Genomic DNA, 17,520 nt, shown 5'->3' on the forward strand with positions numbered 1-17,520 from the left:
GACGTGCTTATGGAAAAACAGCGCGATGTCAGCGTGGCATAGCACGTATGTTTTTTTTTCCATTTGTGCGACGAGTGTCTTTTTTTTATTTTGTGGGCGATGGATTGCCAGGTAAGGCTGTCTGCCAAATTCTGATGTGAATGTATCATTAATGTGTGTATTTGTGCGTCTCCATGACGAGTAGGTGCTTTTTTTTTTTTTTTTTTTTGCTGATGGCTTGCCACTTAAAGCCATCTGCCAGATATAGTTTGATGATGTAACCTGCTCTTACATTGGTGAATTGTTGAACAATTGTGTTTGCCGATGTGACATTATTTTTCTTGGAAACAGTGTTGTCCGCATCTATTGTCATCTATCTATCTTTCTGCCTGTCCGTCTCTCTCTCTCTCTCTCTCTCTCTCTTTCTCTCCCTCTCTCTCTCATTTTTTCCCCCCCCTGGAAATAGAAACCGTTATCCTCGTAATGTAACTTTTTGTCAAAAATATACACCTTTTTCCCCCCACAATTATCCTTCTAACTTTTTTTTTCCTCAAACACTGACACTTAATTCTCATCATGTAATGGGCACTATTTTCGTAGCCAGTGCACTTGTGCTCAGACATAAACATTGACGCATCCTGATATTTGTGCTGGTGCAAGCTTGTTTTAGCGTTTTGGAGAATTTGGCAGACCGAGCTGCGCTGTACTGGGTTTTCCAGTCAACCAAGGCCGTTGACTTTTACAAGCTTGCCCAAGTCCAGCTGACAATTTGGTGCCTGAAAGTATTCAACACTTTAGACCACCTAGAAGCTGGTCTAAGCTTTGGTGCAGGTGGTGTCATGTGATTTTGGTGAATTTGATCGCCAGTAGGCAGACAGGTTTTGACCTTTGGACAGAACTTTGCTGTAATAAATAAATAATAAAAAACAATAAAGGGATTTCTAATTTCTAATTTCTAAACCGAGTACCCACTCTGCTTGGTTGTTTAATTTCAGATCTGATGGGTCAGTAGGCACTCTTATGGACCCAACTGTTTTCATACAACCAGTTAAAATTGAACTTTTCCAAAATGTACCCAATTTACAGCATTGGATAGGCCCTGAATTTTTTGACATAATGTCAAAAAAGAAAGAGCTCTGAGCTTTGTAGAACAAGCGCCTCGATTAACATGTTCTCGCTATCGTCACCCCGCCTAGTGCTGCACACTTCTGTCTCCAAAGTGTCATCTCTTCCCCCGGGTAAATCAAAATAGCTTAAATTTAGTCTGCTGCCGCAGTTTTTGGGGTTGTCCAAACAATGTCAGCCTAAAGCTTTTGCAATGTTTGGAAACTTGGTGACTGATTTTAGGGGTGAAATAAAGTTTCTTTGGATTTACGGCAATGGATTAACAAATATTAACTAGAAATCCGACGTTGATGCTGTGTTAGCGTTGGTTATTGATTGATAAAGTCAAAGATGTGTTATGTTGTTCATGTACAAAATCAGGTTACAAACTTTTTTTCATGTTTCTGTGTTACAAAATGTAATCAATTAACTAGTTTGCTTGGCAGCATCAGAATATGTGGTCCTGTGGCACAAAAACGCCAACTGTACATCCTCATTTGTTCACTTCCAAGTGACTCTGGCTCGACTTTTAAAGACACATACACACTCAATGCTGCAAATACTACAGTGAAGAATGTGGGGATGGCACCCGCCAAGTGGACAAAAACGAAACCTGCACTTCACATGCATATATTGTATGTTTGGGTTATCACTGTAGTTCTGACTTAACTATGTTAGCATAGATTAATTTTCAAGGCCAGAGTGTGTTCCAATTTACAGAATTTAATAACGATGGACCGGAACTACTAATATTCTGACGTCTTCCCTGAATATAAGATGACTTTCTTCTTGTAATTTCACAGCTTTTCCTCCAAAATACCCCCCAAAAATTTCTGGGGTAAAAGTAACGCAGTCTTGTTCAGTCTTGAATACAACGTTTTGAGGTTCACTGCACAATGAACCACAAGAAAACAAATTGAGCTAAAGGTTCAAACTCATGTGCAAAAACGGTGTGCAATGGACTATGTGCAGATACGCAATACAGGGTTGATGAGTATATGAATTTAAGGGAAGAATGAAGTAATAAGTCAAGTGTGATCCTTTGCCTGTCCGCAGTTCCCCCGGTCATCCTTCGCCTGGCCGAGCCCGAGCAGCGCCACGACACTTGCATTGAGTTCACGGTGCGAGGGTACCCGCACCCAAAGCTGCGCTGGTTCCACAAGAATAAGGAGATCCTGCACAACCAGTACATCCGCACTGAGATGGATTTCTACCAGGACTACCTGGAGGGCTGCCTGACCTTCCAGAACCCCACACACATCAACAATGGCAATTACACTCTGGAGGCCAGCAATTCGCTTGGGACTGTCACCAAGACGGTGTACGGACACTTCCTCATGGCGCCTGGCATAGACGACGAAGGTGGGTGAAGAAATCCTGTTCATGTGTTCGTACTACCTTTCCACATCTAAATTCCATCGTTTTATTTTCCATACTTTACGTATTTTGGTTCTCTGTTAAGTTGAGTGAGAAGTGGGAATCACCTGTAAATCACAGGACATCGTGATAAACAGCCATTGGACACTCACACCAACGACTCAGTCAATCTGAAGAAAAACATGTCTGTCTTCAGTGAAGCTAACAAGCAGTTTAGTCTTCAGTTGACCTCACACATGTGTAAACGATTTTTAAACAGCAAAGAGACTTTCACCTTCAGTGTACGTAACATATGAACATTTGCCCGTCCTTTTATATTCCATGCTGACTATATTAACATTATCAGAAGACTGTATGTTCTCAGTTGAACTATTGAATGGATGCAAAAAAAAAAAAAAAGATTGAGTCTATGGCCGTTTGATGCGGAAAGTCTGCCTTGTCTAAAATGATTCATGTTCTTACACAATCTTGGCCACGCCCACACAGAGTCCACATGTAACAATGTGTGACCCCACAGTCTTAATTGAATTCAACTTAGTGTGCTAAAGAGTCAAAGGCAAGAGGAATGGTCACAGCAATGCAACGTGCTAATTGTGTGTGCCATAGCGGCCCAAAATGATTTTGTAAGCATGCAAGGCAAGAAATTGTGTTGAATGTTTCCGAAAATGTGTACAATTTTCAGTGAAAAGTTTTTTTTCAGCGTACCTAGCTTACATTTGTCGACAACCAAAGACTTCAAAATTGCTGCGCAAGCTTTTAGATGTGTTTGTAAACATCACAGACACATTTTCAATCACACCAAGATGCATCTTTCAGTAATCAACGGAATCAGTTTCAAAAGAAACTTTCTTCCAAACTCCACATGCCAAAAAAGACACCTCAACCCAAGGAGGGAACCCTGACCTGCACCCCACGACCACCACGATTTAAAATTCAAATGACCTGTGGAGAAAGTTCCTTGTAGCTCTTTAAGGGCCGGAGCCCTTTTTTTGTTTTATTCAAAGCGTGCCCTCACAAGGTTGTTGCTTGAGGAGTAGCTCCCTATCGGCTGCTGAGCTTCAGCAGGGTTCACGCACAGTTCACTTCAGGTTAGATTGTTCTGGAGAAGAAGGGAGGTACGGGAAGGGGGGGGTGCAAACACCTACAAAGGCTGGCAAATTTCTCCCTATGGTCAATATTGCAAGGTTAATATCCTCTTGTCACTTTGTCGCACACGGCGTGACTCTCTGTTTTCTTCTTTGCAGACGTGGTGGAGCTTGGTGAGTATTTGGATTTTCACATTTAAACCTGCTTAGATTAGCCGTCTTGATTTTGTAGTAGTAGTGCTTTTAGTTAATTTGTTGGTGTGGCTTTGGCGTACATACACGCACACGCACGCCCACACACACATCCTCAAATAGTTACCATGGAGAAATTTGGTCACTTTGTGTTTCTCTGAGTGGTCGTCGACGCAATTGCTGTTTCGTTAATGTGGCGGTGTTTGCGTCTGTTCACGGATGAAGTGCCCGTGGTGTGTGTTTATACTGTGTTCAAGTGTTTGTGTTTGTTAACCCATGAGTTAAGTTAGGTTTTCAAAATGGAGAAATGTCAACTATATGTGCAGCTATTTTGTTCATATTTAAAATAGCATCCATCTTATTACAAAGTGCATGGTCCTATTTGGGCCAAATCTCTGGTAGAAGTTTGTCTAGGTATGATCCCTGGAATTCTTCCAAATTGGCTGCTCCAAACCAATATCTGCAATATTGCAGGCATGGCTTCTTGAAACTTTTCCGCGTGTCCAGTCTTGACAGACTTGTCCACCCAATTTTGTGTGGCTTGGTCACACTGGTGTTGGTGGCTGATTTAGTTTTTCACAGGGCGCTACTGAGCAAATGTGAACATTTTCACAAAGATACATACACTTTTCCGTTTAAAAATCATTTATCTTTGCGATGGCGATAATATGCACACATTGTTATAAATGCGGCGTGCACGGTGCGTGTCGTTGCCTGCTGCGTCTGCTGACAGCTTCAACAAAGTGAGCCGCTTTGATCTCTCACCTTCATGGTGGTGCTCCTCTATCTCCGTGCCAGGTTGTTCTTCCTCATCAGATGCACATTATTACGCCGCATTAAAGCTGGTAGCGGGTGAGGGGTCTGGTTTACCATGACACTTCTTCAGTTGCTTTCAGTTCAACGACAACCAATGAAACATTTGATTGCGTATTTATTTTTAGAATAGATTACAGCTCCAGCTGTTGTGAAATGTGCTATATTATTAAAGTTGTAATGTATTTTATTTTCATAAGTATCTTTCGTGTTTTGATTTTTTCACTGAGCCGCAAAACTAGTTTTTCTCGTCTATTGACAAATTAGCTTCATACCATGTTGTCTTTGTTAGGAATTGAGGTTTGTTCCCACCTTACTATATCCACTTTTTTTTGCCTCATAAAACAATGAGTTTTTTAGTCGTATTACAACTTTGTTTTAGAATTATGCATTTTTGTATTTTCATGAAAAAAATTTTTGTCCAGAAATTATAATTGCAATTGAAATAGCTTTTGGTATTTTCTGTAGAAATGATTGTTCTTTCATTTGAATCAGTCTGCAATTTTATTTTTGTGAAATTGCATTGTTTTCAGTTTAAACTACGACTTTGTTCTAGAACTTTTTTACCTGAAAAATAACTCGACCCATGTAGAAATTCATCTTCATCACAACATTTTTATGTTACTAAAAAAATAAAATGACATAAAATATTTTTTTGCAGTAGATAACAATGACATTTTAATAATACAGCTTAATTCTCTGGAATGTTTTTTCTTCAATTTGCAATTGTGTTGTCCTAAAAAGCCTCTGAAGTTTATTCTCACAAAATTCATTTTTTCTATTTTTAAGTGATACATTTTTTTTTGTACTCCTAGGATTTTTTTTCCCATCAATTTATGATTCGTTTCTCAATATCATAATTTTAGACTAGTGTAAGTGAGTTTTTTATGTGACTGTCATACAACAACTTCATTCTTCTGATATATTTTTTCTCTCTTGTAGTATTCCAATTGAATTTTCTCAAACCACAACTTTAATTCCCTAAAACTCATTTTTTCCCCCATCATAGAATAAGGCCTCTGTTTTGAAAACAGTCTAGTGAAGTTGTGCGAAGAGAGGCAGAAATGACAGGCTGCGGAAGAAGACGAGGAAGACATTAATGCAGTGGTGATGCAGCCTATTCCAGCCACTTGGAGCCAGTGTAGCGTGCCAGCATTCATTTAAGCACAAACGAGTGTGTGATGTGCTGGCTGCAGGCCCTCGAGTTTCCCCGTTGTAGCGCTTCACTTCATTCCACCTGTGTCACGGCGTCATACACTGCTGCTGTTTGGCCTCATCATGCCGCTTTGGGATGACGCCGCAGAGGCGCAACTGATAAATTGATGGAAGCAAGTAGAAAGAGTTGTTGGAGTCATGTGCACTAATCAATTCGATGGCTCCTCGCGGCAGTTCACCATCGTAACCAAAACCTACTGCTACAATGTATAATTACAACACTGCGTAATTGCTGTTGCTATGACTTCTACTATACTGTACTATTATGGTTGCTGTAGTACTAGTACTACTACTATAACTCTATCACTTACTACTAACGCTTCTATTACTACCGGTGTGCTTTTGCTACTCAAGGACTAGTAGAACTATTTTTTTTACAACTATCACTTGGTTTACTTTTAATACTAATACTGTTACAACAATTACCATGACTGATACTACAGTTAAAACTACTACTGTTACCTCTACTACTACTACTACTATGACGACTGTTACAACTACTGCTACTATGACGACTGTTACAACTACTGCTACCACCACTACTATTATTATACTCTGTCAATACAACTACTATTGCGATTACCATTACGATTACTGACTACGATATTGCCATAGCACCACTAGTATTACTATAGCTAATATTACACCTACATTTTGTTATTGTTCTTGTTTTACTTTTTGTAAGAAGAGAGATGGTGGTTAGAGGGTAAATAAATAAAGGAAGCAATCTCAGTGACGGTAGCGAAAACGTTCTGGTTAAAAACATGCCATGTTTTCGGTAGCTGTTGTACAAAGACAGAAAGAGGTCATATTTAGCAGCGCTTCTTTCTGCTTGTACATTTTTGGGATTTTTTTCATTTTTTGTGTGGTGTTCCCTCCTTTAGTTCCCTGCATGATGACTGGCATCGAATCTCACTGGAAACTCCATTTTAACATCATCTTCTTGTCTTGTATTTTGCAGTCCCCTCAGCGCCCACAGATTCGGATTCAGGCCGCCCGGACGAGGACACATTTGGGGTGAGTTTTCCTTTTAAGTAAAGACAACCTCATCTTCTATTGCATTTTTTTGCCGTTTAGTGAACAATCCAATGTACTGTAATGCCAACAATCTAACATGACTGTCTCCCTATGCTACAGGTCTCTATCGCGGTGGGCTTGGCGGGATTTGCCTGCGTCCTCCTCCTTGTCCTTTTCGTGCTCATCAACAAATATGGACGACGCTCCAAGTTTGGCATGAAAGGTTAGTCATGCATATGGGATTAGCGTGTTTCAAGGGGTTGGTCCTGTCTCATGCAAATGAGCCACTCTCACCCACTCTAACGTGAGGTGTGCCAAAGTGAAAATTCCTACTACGACAACGAAGGGATGGAGCTACTCGTTGAGGCCCCTAAAGACAGTAACATTGTATGTTCCTTGGTGCTGGCAGCATTTCAACACCGAGCCACCACTTACACTGATCTGTGTGGGTTGAGAACCATACACAATTGGATGTTCGAGTAACATTCAAGCTAACACCGTTAGCTAAGTCTAATTTTTGCATCCCACAATATTGCAACTTTGTTTACTATTTGGCTTGGACCTGATGGTGTTTTGACCTAAAAATTGTGAGTTCTTCTCCTAGCCTTGCTACAACTGCTGGTTAACTAACTAGTATGGGATGCAAGGTTATCAGCAGTGTATAGGTAGGTCTCTAAACGACTGGCTACAGTAGTTAGCTGGTAGATTACAAAGATTAAAGGTAAATTAGCTACTTCAATTAGCATCTTCAATTATCATCTGCGTTTTTAAGGGATAGCTAGCTAGGAGGTGAGCTAGCATCGAAAGCTATGCGACCTCCAAAGATGACTAATCTGGTGATCATCTGTCGCCATTATTGTAAAAAAAGGGTGAATTTGCTACTTCATGTCTTGGCTAGCTAGCTAGCTGCTAATATAACTAGCACATCAGCCATCATTAATATTTAAACAAGCTGTTTAACTCACTGGTCTGAAAGCCTTAGTCGCTATCACTCCGAGGGCAAGTAAGCTACTTTAAAAAGTTGCATCTTGGTATTCAAGGGCTGGCTGGTTGAGGACCATAAAAAACTTTCCTACCATCAAATCGACATCTGAGATCTTCCATCACTATCAGTGTACGAATCGGCTAATTCGTTTTCTCAAAAATTCTAGTTCACATTAAAATATTTGATGGATCCTAGTTAGCTAAGATAATTAGCATCGCAGCCTTTGCCACCATCAAAGAGCAACTGGGCTTAATGATAACTTGACTGGGAACACCAACCACAAGAGATGGGTGTTGTGTAGCTGACGAGTTTGCTGACTTGAAAGCATCTACTAAAATTGGGAACTTGCTTATCACTAACTCTTCAGCCTTAGGTATACTTTTTTCTATTGTTTTACAAACATGCTATGTCACCCCAGAGCCCGTTGAGAGGTTTCTCACTGTCGGTACACATCCATGCGGCGTAAGTAGCATTAGCTACACGCTACCCATAATGAGCTACTTTGCGGGATTAGTTCATTACTTACCTCGCTAAGAAACTCTGGGGCTGTAATTATTTAGGAGGTGGCAATTATCACGTTGGCCCAGAGCTGGCTCCAATCAAGGATGAGTCCTGGGAGCTAATGAGGCGTCACGGCAGACGAGCTTGTATGCTAAGGCGTACGCTGCGTGCTACTGGGTGGACAGGAAATGAATTACAATGCAAAGGAAGAGTTATGAGGAATGCTAAAGCATGTCTTAATCGCTCCATGACAATAATTTGTTTCCTGTTTGGCTCTTCTAGTGAATAGCAACAGCCGTGACTTAAAAGGCTGTCGAGCTAGCTTGTAATTTAGCGTGGAATGCTGTCATCAAATTGCGTTGGAGCTGGTGAGCTACAGCAGCTGATTGACAAACTAGGTTAGAAATAGCGATATGGCATCTTAATAGGCTCTGGCTTCCTAGCTGGTCGGAGTTGCATTTAAGGTAAAGTAAAAGTGAGAACTGACATCTTTCCGTTGTTTGCCTGTGACACGCTCAAATGTGTTTGCTGTCTGGATATAATTGACGATATAAGGCCCGCTGCACACAGAAGGATGTGACTAAATGAGCCTGAACTGACGGTTCTGCAACTAGTTATCATGAGTGGCCGTAATACTCCCGCAATCAGATGAAACAGCTTCAGATCAGACAATTGATTACAATTTCTGTTGCAGCATGTCTAGAGATGTACGGCAGGGGGAGGGTGATTGTGATTGGTACACGATTGTCCAATTCAGTCATGTTTAGTCGTGATACGCGATGTGAGTGCGTGTGTATGCGTCTATAGTAGCCTGTCTCTTTATGGCCATATATTGTCTCTTGACGTACGCCTGAAATGAAATCATTGTGCACCAGTGACTCAGATAAACAGATCGATAAATCTTAGCAGGACTTTGGCTTTAAAAGAGAGCTTTGTTAGTGTGAAGTGGACATAACAACAACTGATAAGACATTATCTTCCTTTTAGTACCTTCTGCTAAGAACAATATAGCTATTGTACTCAGGTCCATAACAGTAAAAGCAAGCTGTTCAATTACAAAATTAAATGAAAAAAAAAATAATTCAAACATTAAAACATTTCACCTGATTTCTTAATAACTTAAAACATTACCGCATACTCTTTCAGTAAACATGACAAAAGTACCCGTTTTTAAATTATTTTTGCTACCATTCTTTTACAAAAATCAATTTGGATTTTATAATTCTTTGAAACATAATTCTATCCATCCATCCTCACTTATCTGGGATCGGGTCACAGGCGTAGTGGCACATGCGTAGCAGCTTAAGTAGGGAAACCCAGACTTCCCTCTCCCCAGCCACTTTGAGCATCTCCTTCAGAGGAATCCCAAGGCGTTCCCATGCAGGCCAGCTGAGACAGTTGCTCCATCGTGTTCTGGACCTCCTCCCGATGGGACATGCCTGGAACACTTCTCCAGGGAGGTGTCCAGGAGGCATCCTTAACAGATGCCCAAGCCACTTGATCTGGCTCCTCTCAATGATAAGGAGTAGAAGCTCTACATTGAGCCACTCCCCGATGACCAAGCTGTACCGTGTCTATAAAGCGAGAGAAAATTTCGGCTGATTGTGTCTATGATATTGTTTTTTTGGGGGGGGGGTTTCGGTCATGAATCATAGCTCATAGGTGAGGTTGGCGACATAGATTGAATGGTAAATCAACTGATGAAATTGTCTTTACCACAACAGACCAAACAACAGTCAGCAGCCAATTCCCCACACGGACCATACCTATTTGGAACTTCTTGACCTAGAACCCATGCCCCAAAAGCCAATTTCTGGAGCCAGGCCTAACCCAATGCCACCCGACCCCCTTTGCCCACAACCACAGGTGGTGGTCCCATAGAGTGGGGGATCCACATTGTGTCTTCAGGCTTGCTCCCGTTGGTGTAAGCCTAGCTAGCTGGCACTCAACATCAGTCCCCTGCTCCAGCCCGGGCCCCAGTGACCCCATCCAGAAAAGGGAACCTAGTCCAATGGTTTTCTTTGCCGTTGGGGCGGTTACAGCTCTGCTTTGTCAGTTTACTCTGGGTGAGCCAACCGAGGTATTTTGATGTGTTTTGATAATGACATGCCAAAAACATCTTTGGAACTCTTATCCTATATTGTCGTAATCTTCTTGAAACCCATTTCCACTCCAATTGTGATTATAACCATCTCAACTCATCAACAGTGATTCATACAAAATCAGAGTGAACAAATGAATCATATTTTGCCATCATTTCATGCAGAGTTTTGGAAATAAAAAAAAATCATTTCAGAAGTCTTTACGAACAGCTAAACACTGCACTGAGTGCTACATTATGCTGCATTCTGGGTAATTCCGGCAGCCCTGCTCGACTCTACAATGGCCGCTGGCAGCTGCGGGATGTTAACATACGGAGCAGATGATACCGCCGCTATTTTTGGCACTCGTTTTCACTACAGAGTTTAAATTATGGAGGCAAAAAAAGGCTGAGGCAGCGTGTTGAGAGGAAGTCAATGATGGAAGAGGGACGCTCACTTAACTAACCCACTAAAACCAAATCTGTGTTCTCTTTCCCTAATATTTCTTTTTGAGCATGTTGTTCATTTGTTCTCCATTCAGATACCATGAGGATTATAGTACAACAAAGTGCTGTTAGGGTGTTTAATTCACTCCAAAACACTCTTGACTGTCAATTTTTTGGTGAAGAGTTTTAAAAATTATTTTGTGGTCTCTGAATGAAATGCCTTGCTCATTACTAGGGTACCAAAATGTTGCTAGTGTGAAGTAGACAACAGTAGCTGATCTTGTCAGTTCACCATCCCAAGAAACATTTGATAACAATAAAAACAAAAGTGTTTTGGAGAGAAAAAAATCCCTCTCAAATCTAGCTCATTTTCAGCTTTTTTATCGGACAAAACATTTCGGACAAGTCTTGTTCATCGTAATGGCATGCGTCATACTCCATCAACGGGAAAATCGTCTTTAGATTGGGTGGGCTGGCTCATTATCCAAGATTTTTCACTGTGTTTGGTGTGGCTTTGTTGGAAGACCTGTGCTAGAGAGAGAGAGAGTGAAAGAGAGTGAGAGTGAAAGAGAGAGAGAGAGAGAAAGAGAGAGAGAGAGTGAGAGTGAAAGAGAGTGAGAGAGAGAGAGCTTGTGTTCGCTCTGTGCAATCTTTCCTAAACAATGTTTTTTTTTAAATTGTATTCCTTCAATGGGAAGCTGTCTTTGTACACAATAAGAATCTATGCTCAGATACATTGACACACACGAACACGCACACAAAAATGATACACACAATCCTACGTGGTCGCACTTACACGGACGGTAGCCTGCGGCGGGCGGCTAACCTCTGTGATCCAGACGTGTGTGTCAGGACGGCTTACCCTCCTCTCCACTGCATTACCTGAACCAGGCCTTGGGATGATCAACACACATGTACACGCACACGCATTTATTGCATCACTGCCTCGCTTGGCCCGGCCTGGCCTGCATGAGCTCTGCTGCCGGGCAATGAGACCTGAACTGACATATATATACATCATGTGACTATACTTGTGAACACTCATCAAACACATGCAATTATCCAGCGCAGGCACCTTTTAAATCTTTAATAATATGGTTGGAGCCAATTCCAGTCCCCAGTCAATCGATGGGCACATGAAGATAAACAAGTGTTCACTCACATTTATGGATGGGCAACTAGTGGTGTGGCCCACAACCACTCTCTGAGGGGCCCCATGATTCGGTATGGCCCAGTGGTAGTGTGGTCGTTTCCCAACCGAGATGTTGTGGGTTTGATCAACGACCATTGTGTCCACGTTGAGGTATCCTTAAGCAAGATCCTGAACCCCCAGTTGCTCCTGTTGGTATGTCATCAGTGGGTAGATGAGATAATAGTGTGAAACGCTTTGAGTACCGAAGGTAGAAAAGTGGCAGCCCATTTATCAATTAAAAAAATAAAAATTGACATTTTTTTGGAGGGGGGATTTTGTCTTTTTTTTCCCTAACAAACCATAATAATTCTTCATAAAAACTCTCATAAATATTAAATATAAGTTTCCCTTCGAAAAAAAAAACAAAAAAAGTAAAAAATCCCAAATATGAAAAATTATTGGGGAAAAAAAAAGAAAAACAATCTGTGAATCCGTGGGTGCCAACTATGTGAAGGTCGACTGTACTCTTAATTGGTAATATCAGCAATCACCTCTAGTTGTATAGATACAGGCCTGATTTGCAGGACAATCATTGTCACTCAATAATAAAAAAAAAGAAAAAAAAAAAAGAGTCAGGCACAAAATTAGTTCTTGCATATAATATTAGTTTCTTGTTCAACAATTTTGTGCCATCGATTAATGGTTAGTTTCACGCGAGAGCGTCCTTTGCACTGGAAATAAAATACAGTATGTGGTTATTACAAAGTTTTGTTCAAAACCTTTGTTGTTGGGTTAGGGTATTTGATGATTTTTGCATATATTGAAAATGTTATTAGAATAAGAGCACATATTTTGCTCGCATTTTTAGAATAGCATTTTCTGTCATAGATCTTGGTAGGAAGTGCGTGGTCCTATATGGGTCCTGCTAAAAAATTGTTGCTCCTTCCAGCATTTTAGTTGCCCATGCCCTATTTAGAGTCTTCAATGAATCGAACATGCTTGTGTGTGGAATGTGGGAGGATGCCGCAGTAAAAAAATGAAACCCACACAAGCAAGGGGAGAACATGCCAATTCAACACTGACATTTTTTAGGCTCATAGTTTGAGGTATATTTATAGCTAGAACTGTAAATTAGACAATTTTGGGCATCTTTTTTTTTTAGGTTGGGGCTCCATTACTACTTGTGAATTTTGTTCTATTCGCTTCCAAGCTCGGTCTTCGACGCCCACGCAGAGGTCGTGTTCACTGTATGTTTTTATCATTCTGTATATTGAGCTGCTATTGAAGGTTTATTTTTCGGGAGGGGGGTGCAGACCCCCCACCCCTCTGCAAGACGTCAGCGGCGGGTCGGCTAATAGCTAAGTGGTCACTGTGTCTGTGTGTAAAGTAGTCTCCGGTTAAAAGGCGAGTAAAGTGGTGACACCGAATGCACTTTAACTGTTTTTGCGAGCGTCTCCCCTTTTAAGACATCGCCATCAATAGTTCAAGAGAGCTCCGCAGTGGCTTAATATAGTCGCTTTAAAAAAAAAAAAAAGCGTGCACCGGAGTAGCGACATATGGAAGTCAAGAAAAAGATGATTTAGTTTTCTGTCTTCCACAGCCATTTGGCGGTATCCTCGAGGGAGGCGCTTAAAAGAAAAACATGTTTACTTCGAGATTCAGAGACGCAGCATTTAGTCCGATAATGAACACGCATGCAGTTGCATGGTAGACCTTTCGAAATGCACTGTGTTGACTGGATTTCTTTGAGCCATTTTGTTTATTTTTATTACGTACAATGGCGTTTTTCAAGAATAACTGGTGAGAGGAGACACACACGTTAATTATATTACACCTATATTGCGCATGTGCCTGCAGTTGCCAAGCTTGCCGTAGTCATTTGACCCTCTGAATTATTTTTATTTGTTCTATTTATTTCTGTTGTGCAGTGGGGCAGTTATCGTAAATAACTGGCGAGAACTGCAATCATATTCATTAGTATATTAGGCTCATGCCCGTGCCTGACTGAGCAATGGAATGACCTTTTCTGATTGAGGATTTATTTGTTTTTTTTCCAAGTTGCTTTTTATTTTATTGCGCGTTGTGGTTATCATGAATAACTGCCATGGTACAATCACATTACCGTCCACTTGCCGCATGCGAATGGAATAGTGTTTGACAGAGTGTGCCGTGAATTTTTGTTTTCTCACAGTTGATTGTATGTTGTGGTCGTCTCTTTAGTACTATTGCGTAAGATGTCTGTTATCTTGGACAACTGATGAGAGGAGCAATCACCCAGCATGGCGTGGTCGTTTAAAGTTCAGCCGTGCTTCGAGGAGATGAATTGGAAATACACATGCAATGTCATTACACGGTATCAATATCAACGTTGGTATCGTGATACAGTTGTCTCTCGCTGTATCGTAAAAAGATACAATATAATACATATTCATATATAATATAATATACAATACAATACAACTTTACTTAATTAGTGCATTTCACAACAGCTGGAGTGCTAACAAAACTTTCCAAATAGTGTAATATAAATTATCAGGAAATTAGAACACAATTTAAAACACATAAATACAGAAACAGTAGATACCAAAAGAACAGCGACAGTCTCAAGTTGTGTCGAAAGCTAAACAAATAAAAAAATATCTTCAAACGTGTTTTAAAAGTGCACAGAGAGGGGGCTTGCCTAACATTTTAAAGTGCAGCCCTTTCTTACTCAGCAGCACTGAGAATCAGTAATCCATGCTTTGTTACATCTAGGCTAGATTACTCTAATGCACTTTACTTTGGAGTCAGCCAGTCCCCCAGGCAACAGAAAAGGCGCAATCAACCCTGAGGTTGCGCTTAGTCCTCGGCACCTCCAGCAGTATCTGATCTGCAGACATGAAGGCAGGTTTGTCGGGGTGAAGGAGCTCGGAGAGGTATGCTGGGACGAGACCATTTAAAGATTTGTAGACGAACAGAAGTATCTTGAAGCAAACTCTAAAGTGGATCTAAACCATTCTAGAGCGCATCAACTAATGCCCACCTGATACTGTAAACGAGCCAGAAGAATATGGTGGTCCAACCCATCAAATACTGCAGTTAGATCTAACAAGACAAGACACGCATAGTCTCCAGTGTAACGTGTCTCTTGCAAAGTGGAACTGGCTTACACAACTGCACATCTACAATGAATTAAACATCATTAGCTAATATGATATAGCCTACTACCGCTAGTTACAACATATTGTAATCCCTCAACAGGTGGTCAAAGATAAACAGAGCTGCCGGTGAACTTTCAAGGGTTTTATTCAACAAATAACAAAATAAACATGTAACAAACACTTTTATACAGTCACTACATTGCCTCAAATGACCCTGAATCACTTAACACACAAACATCATTCAACAAGCCAGACCCCGCCTTCTAAAACCACACACATTCAAGGTAATAGATACTACAGTGTGGAATGCAGGGATGATTATGACAAATTGAACAAATAGTTGGAAAAATAACAAATTGTCAAAGGGGTGTCCGTCCCACTTGATTGCTAATCTGCTTATCTTATCAATTACACCAAAGAGATATAAGGCACATTAACTGGAGGTAAACAGGCCTGAATGACAATATGTGCTAGGACAATTCATCGACTGCTTGTCGTAGAGAGAGAGAGATAGATAGAGATAGATAAAGAGAGAGAAAGAAAGAGAGAGAGAGAGAGGGAGAGAGATGGTCTTTCTTCTGTTCTGGCGGTTCTTTTCCGCAATAAACGAGGGACTGTTGTGTGCATCAATCTGCCCACCACTAGGATGCTCGCAATACCTATGTACGTATCTTGCCTTCCCCTCAAAGGTTAGATCTGATGATTGCGCTCATTTATTTTTGACTCACCACAATGGCGACGACTTGATGATTGCACATGTTGACAATCTCAAGGGCGGTGACACATACACGAAGCTAAGAAATCACTTTTTACGCAAGCACCCAAAACAACAAACAACCAGGCTAAAAATAAACACTGCACATCATTTAAGTGACACTTGACAGATTCCTTCAATGTCACCGGCCATAAAGATTAGAGATTGGCTAGGAATGGTACTCACACACGCACACGCACACACTACTGGAACACGTTTCCATGCACTACTAAAACACACTGACACAACACTGAACCACTTCCATACATACTGCTGAAACACATTTACACTCTATTGAAAATTCTCACACCCTACTAAAACACTCTAATACATTCAACTGAATAGCTCTCATACACACTAGTTATAATCTCCCCTTTATATGTATATACAAATGCGCTCACTCTCACGCTCGTACTACTGAAAAGATGAATTTCACTGTATTATATGAGCATATTTCAGTCGATGTGTGAAAGGGTTTAAATTGTGTGTTGCTTTGCCTGATACAAAAGTAGTAATCGGTGTCAAGGAAGTACTGCATGTTTTTGTCTTACATCTCCATGAAGTGACTAACATCTTGTGCTGGGGAGGAGCTAAGTTTAGCCTTGAGTGCATGTGTATGGATGTGTGCACTTCAAGTGCAGTTATTTTATTTTTTTTAATCAAATCATCTTTAAGACATTTATTTGAGGGGCTAATGTTTTAAATGATATTGAGGTGTTTGGGGATTATAGTTTGTGGTATATTCGAATATAGTCAGTTCAAAACATTTTTAGAGCGTGGTGGGTTTTTGTTTTCCATTTGAAATATGGTAATTATGGAACGATCTTGAAGAAGAAAATATTAATTAATGATATGAGCTGATTAATATATGGCATGTCAGACTGGTATTTTTGGTCTCAGACAAAATGAACTTGTTAAAATTGCTACTTCATTCTCCTAATGTTACAACTTTTGTCAAAAATAAAGCAATGTCCTCACCTTTCTGGTATGATGATTGTTTTCCAAAATAAGAACTATCTGAATATCAATAAATATGATATTGATTCAGATTCTGATCATGGCTTTACTCTCAGTATAGTTTTCATAAATGGTTTTTATTAGAACATTTATTTAAAACTCTTGAAATTGTTCTAGAATATTATTACTCGTGTCATGTATATATATATATATATATATATATATATATATATATATATATACACGCACACACACAATTATTTTTGTGTACCAGTATTTATTGGAGAAGAATATCAGTCCTGTAACAGTCTCAAGTAATTTTAAGACTATGTGTTGTTTTTTGGGGAGAGGTAGCCTTCTGATGTTTAATTATATCCCTTGCATAATTAGTTTTCTTCAGATTTTCCAGCGTCTTGTCTTGTCACGTCTGAGCAGCGTCCAATTAATTTGGACTGGTATCAGTCCTTTAAAGAGTCTTCTCCTAATGGTTCAGAAAGTACCGTATATGTTGTTGTTGTTGATGTACAGAAAGTTGAGAGAGGTTATGTCTTTGTTGTAGAACTACCCCAGTGATTTAAAAAAATGCATTATTACTCTCGTGGGCTGTCATCTTGGAGTTTGGAGATATTATACGCCTTTGTTAGGGAGAGACCCTATTGCCTTTCAAAAATATTCGCCGTTTAGCCAATCTGCTGTAAGTTTTTAGTGATGCTCTGTTTGTCAGTGCAAGACCCTATTGATT

At 40.3% G+C, this 17,520-nt stretch overlaps 1 protein-coding gene across 4 annotated transcripts in view; it reads left to right on the forward strand.

Moving 5' to 3' along the window:
• Positions 1 to 17,520, forward strand: part of ntrk3b (neurotrophic tyrosine kinase, receptor, type 3b) — a 191,433-nt gene that overhangs the window by 106,592 nt on the left and 67,321 nt on the right. For 3 of the 4 annotated variants that reach the window (XM_088296412.1, XM_088296409.1, XM_088296411.1), the window contains 4 exons: positions 2,140 to 2,445; positions 3,705 to 3,719; positions 6,727 to 6,782; positions 6,903 to 7,005. In XM_088296412.1, coding sequence (XP_088152538.1) covers positions 2,140 to 2,445; positions 3,705 to 3,719; positions 6,727 to 6,782; positions 6,903 to 7,005 — 480 coding nt within the window. The remainder of the gene's footprint in view (positions 1 to 2,139; positions 2,446 to 3,704; positions 3,720 to 6,726; positions 6,783 to 6,902; positions 7,006 to 17,520) is intronic. The other variant, XM_088296410.1, reaches the window with a different exon arrangement.

This window comes from Idiotropiscis lumnitzeri, chromosome 5 (genome assembly GCF_059441095.1).
Source record: "Idiotropiscis lumnitzeri isolate Australia: NSW breed Sydney's pygmy pipehorse chromosome 5, RoL_Ilum_1.0, whole genome shotgun sequence".
NCBI classification, from domain to species: Eukaryota; Metazoa; Chordata; class Actinopteri; order Syngnathiformes; family Syngnathidae; genus Idiotropiscis; species Idiotropiscis lumnitzeri.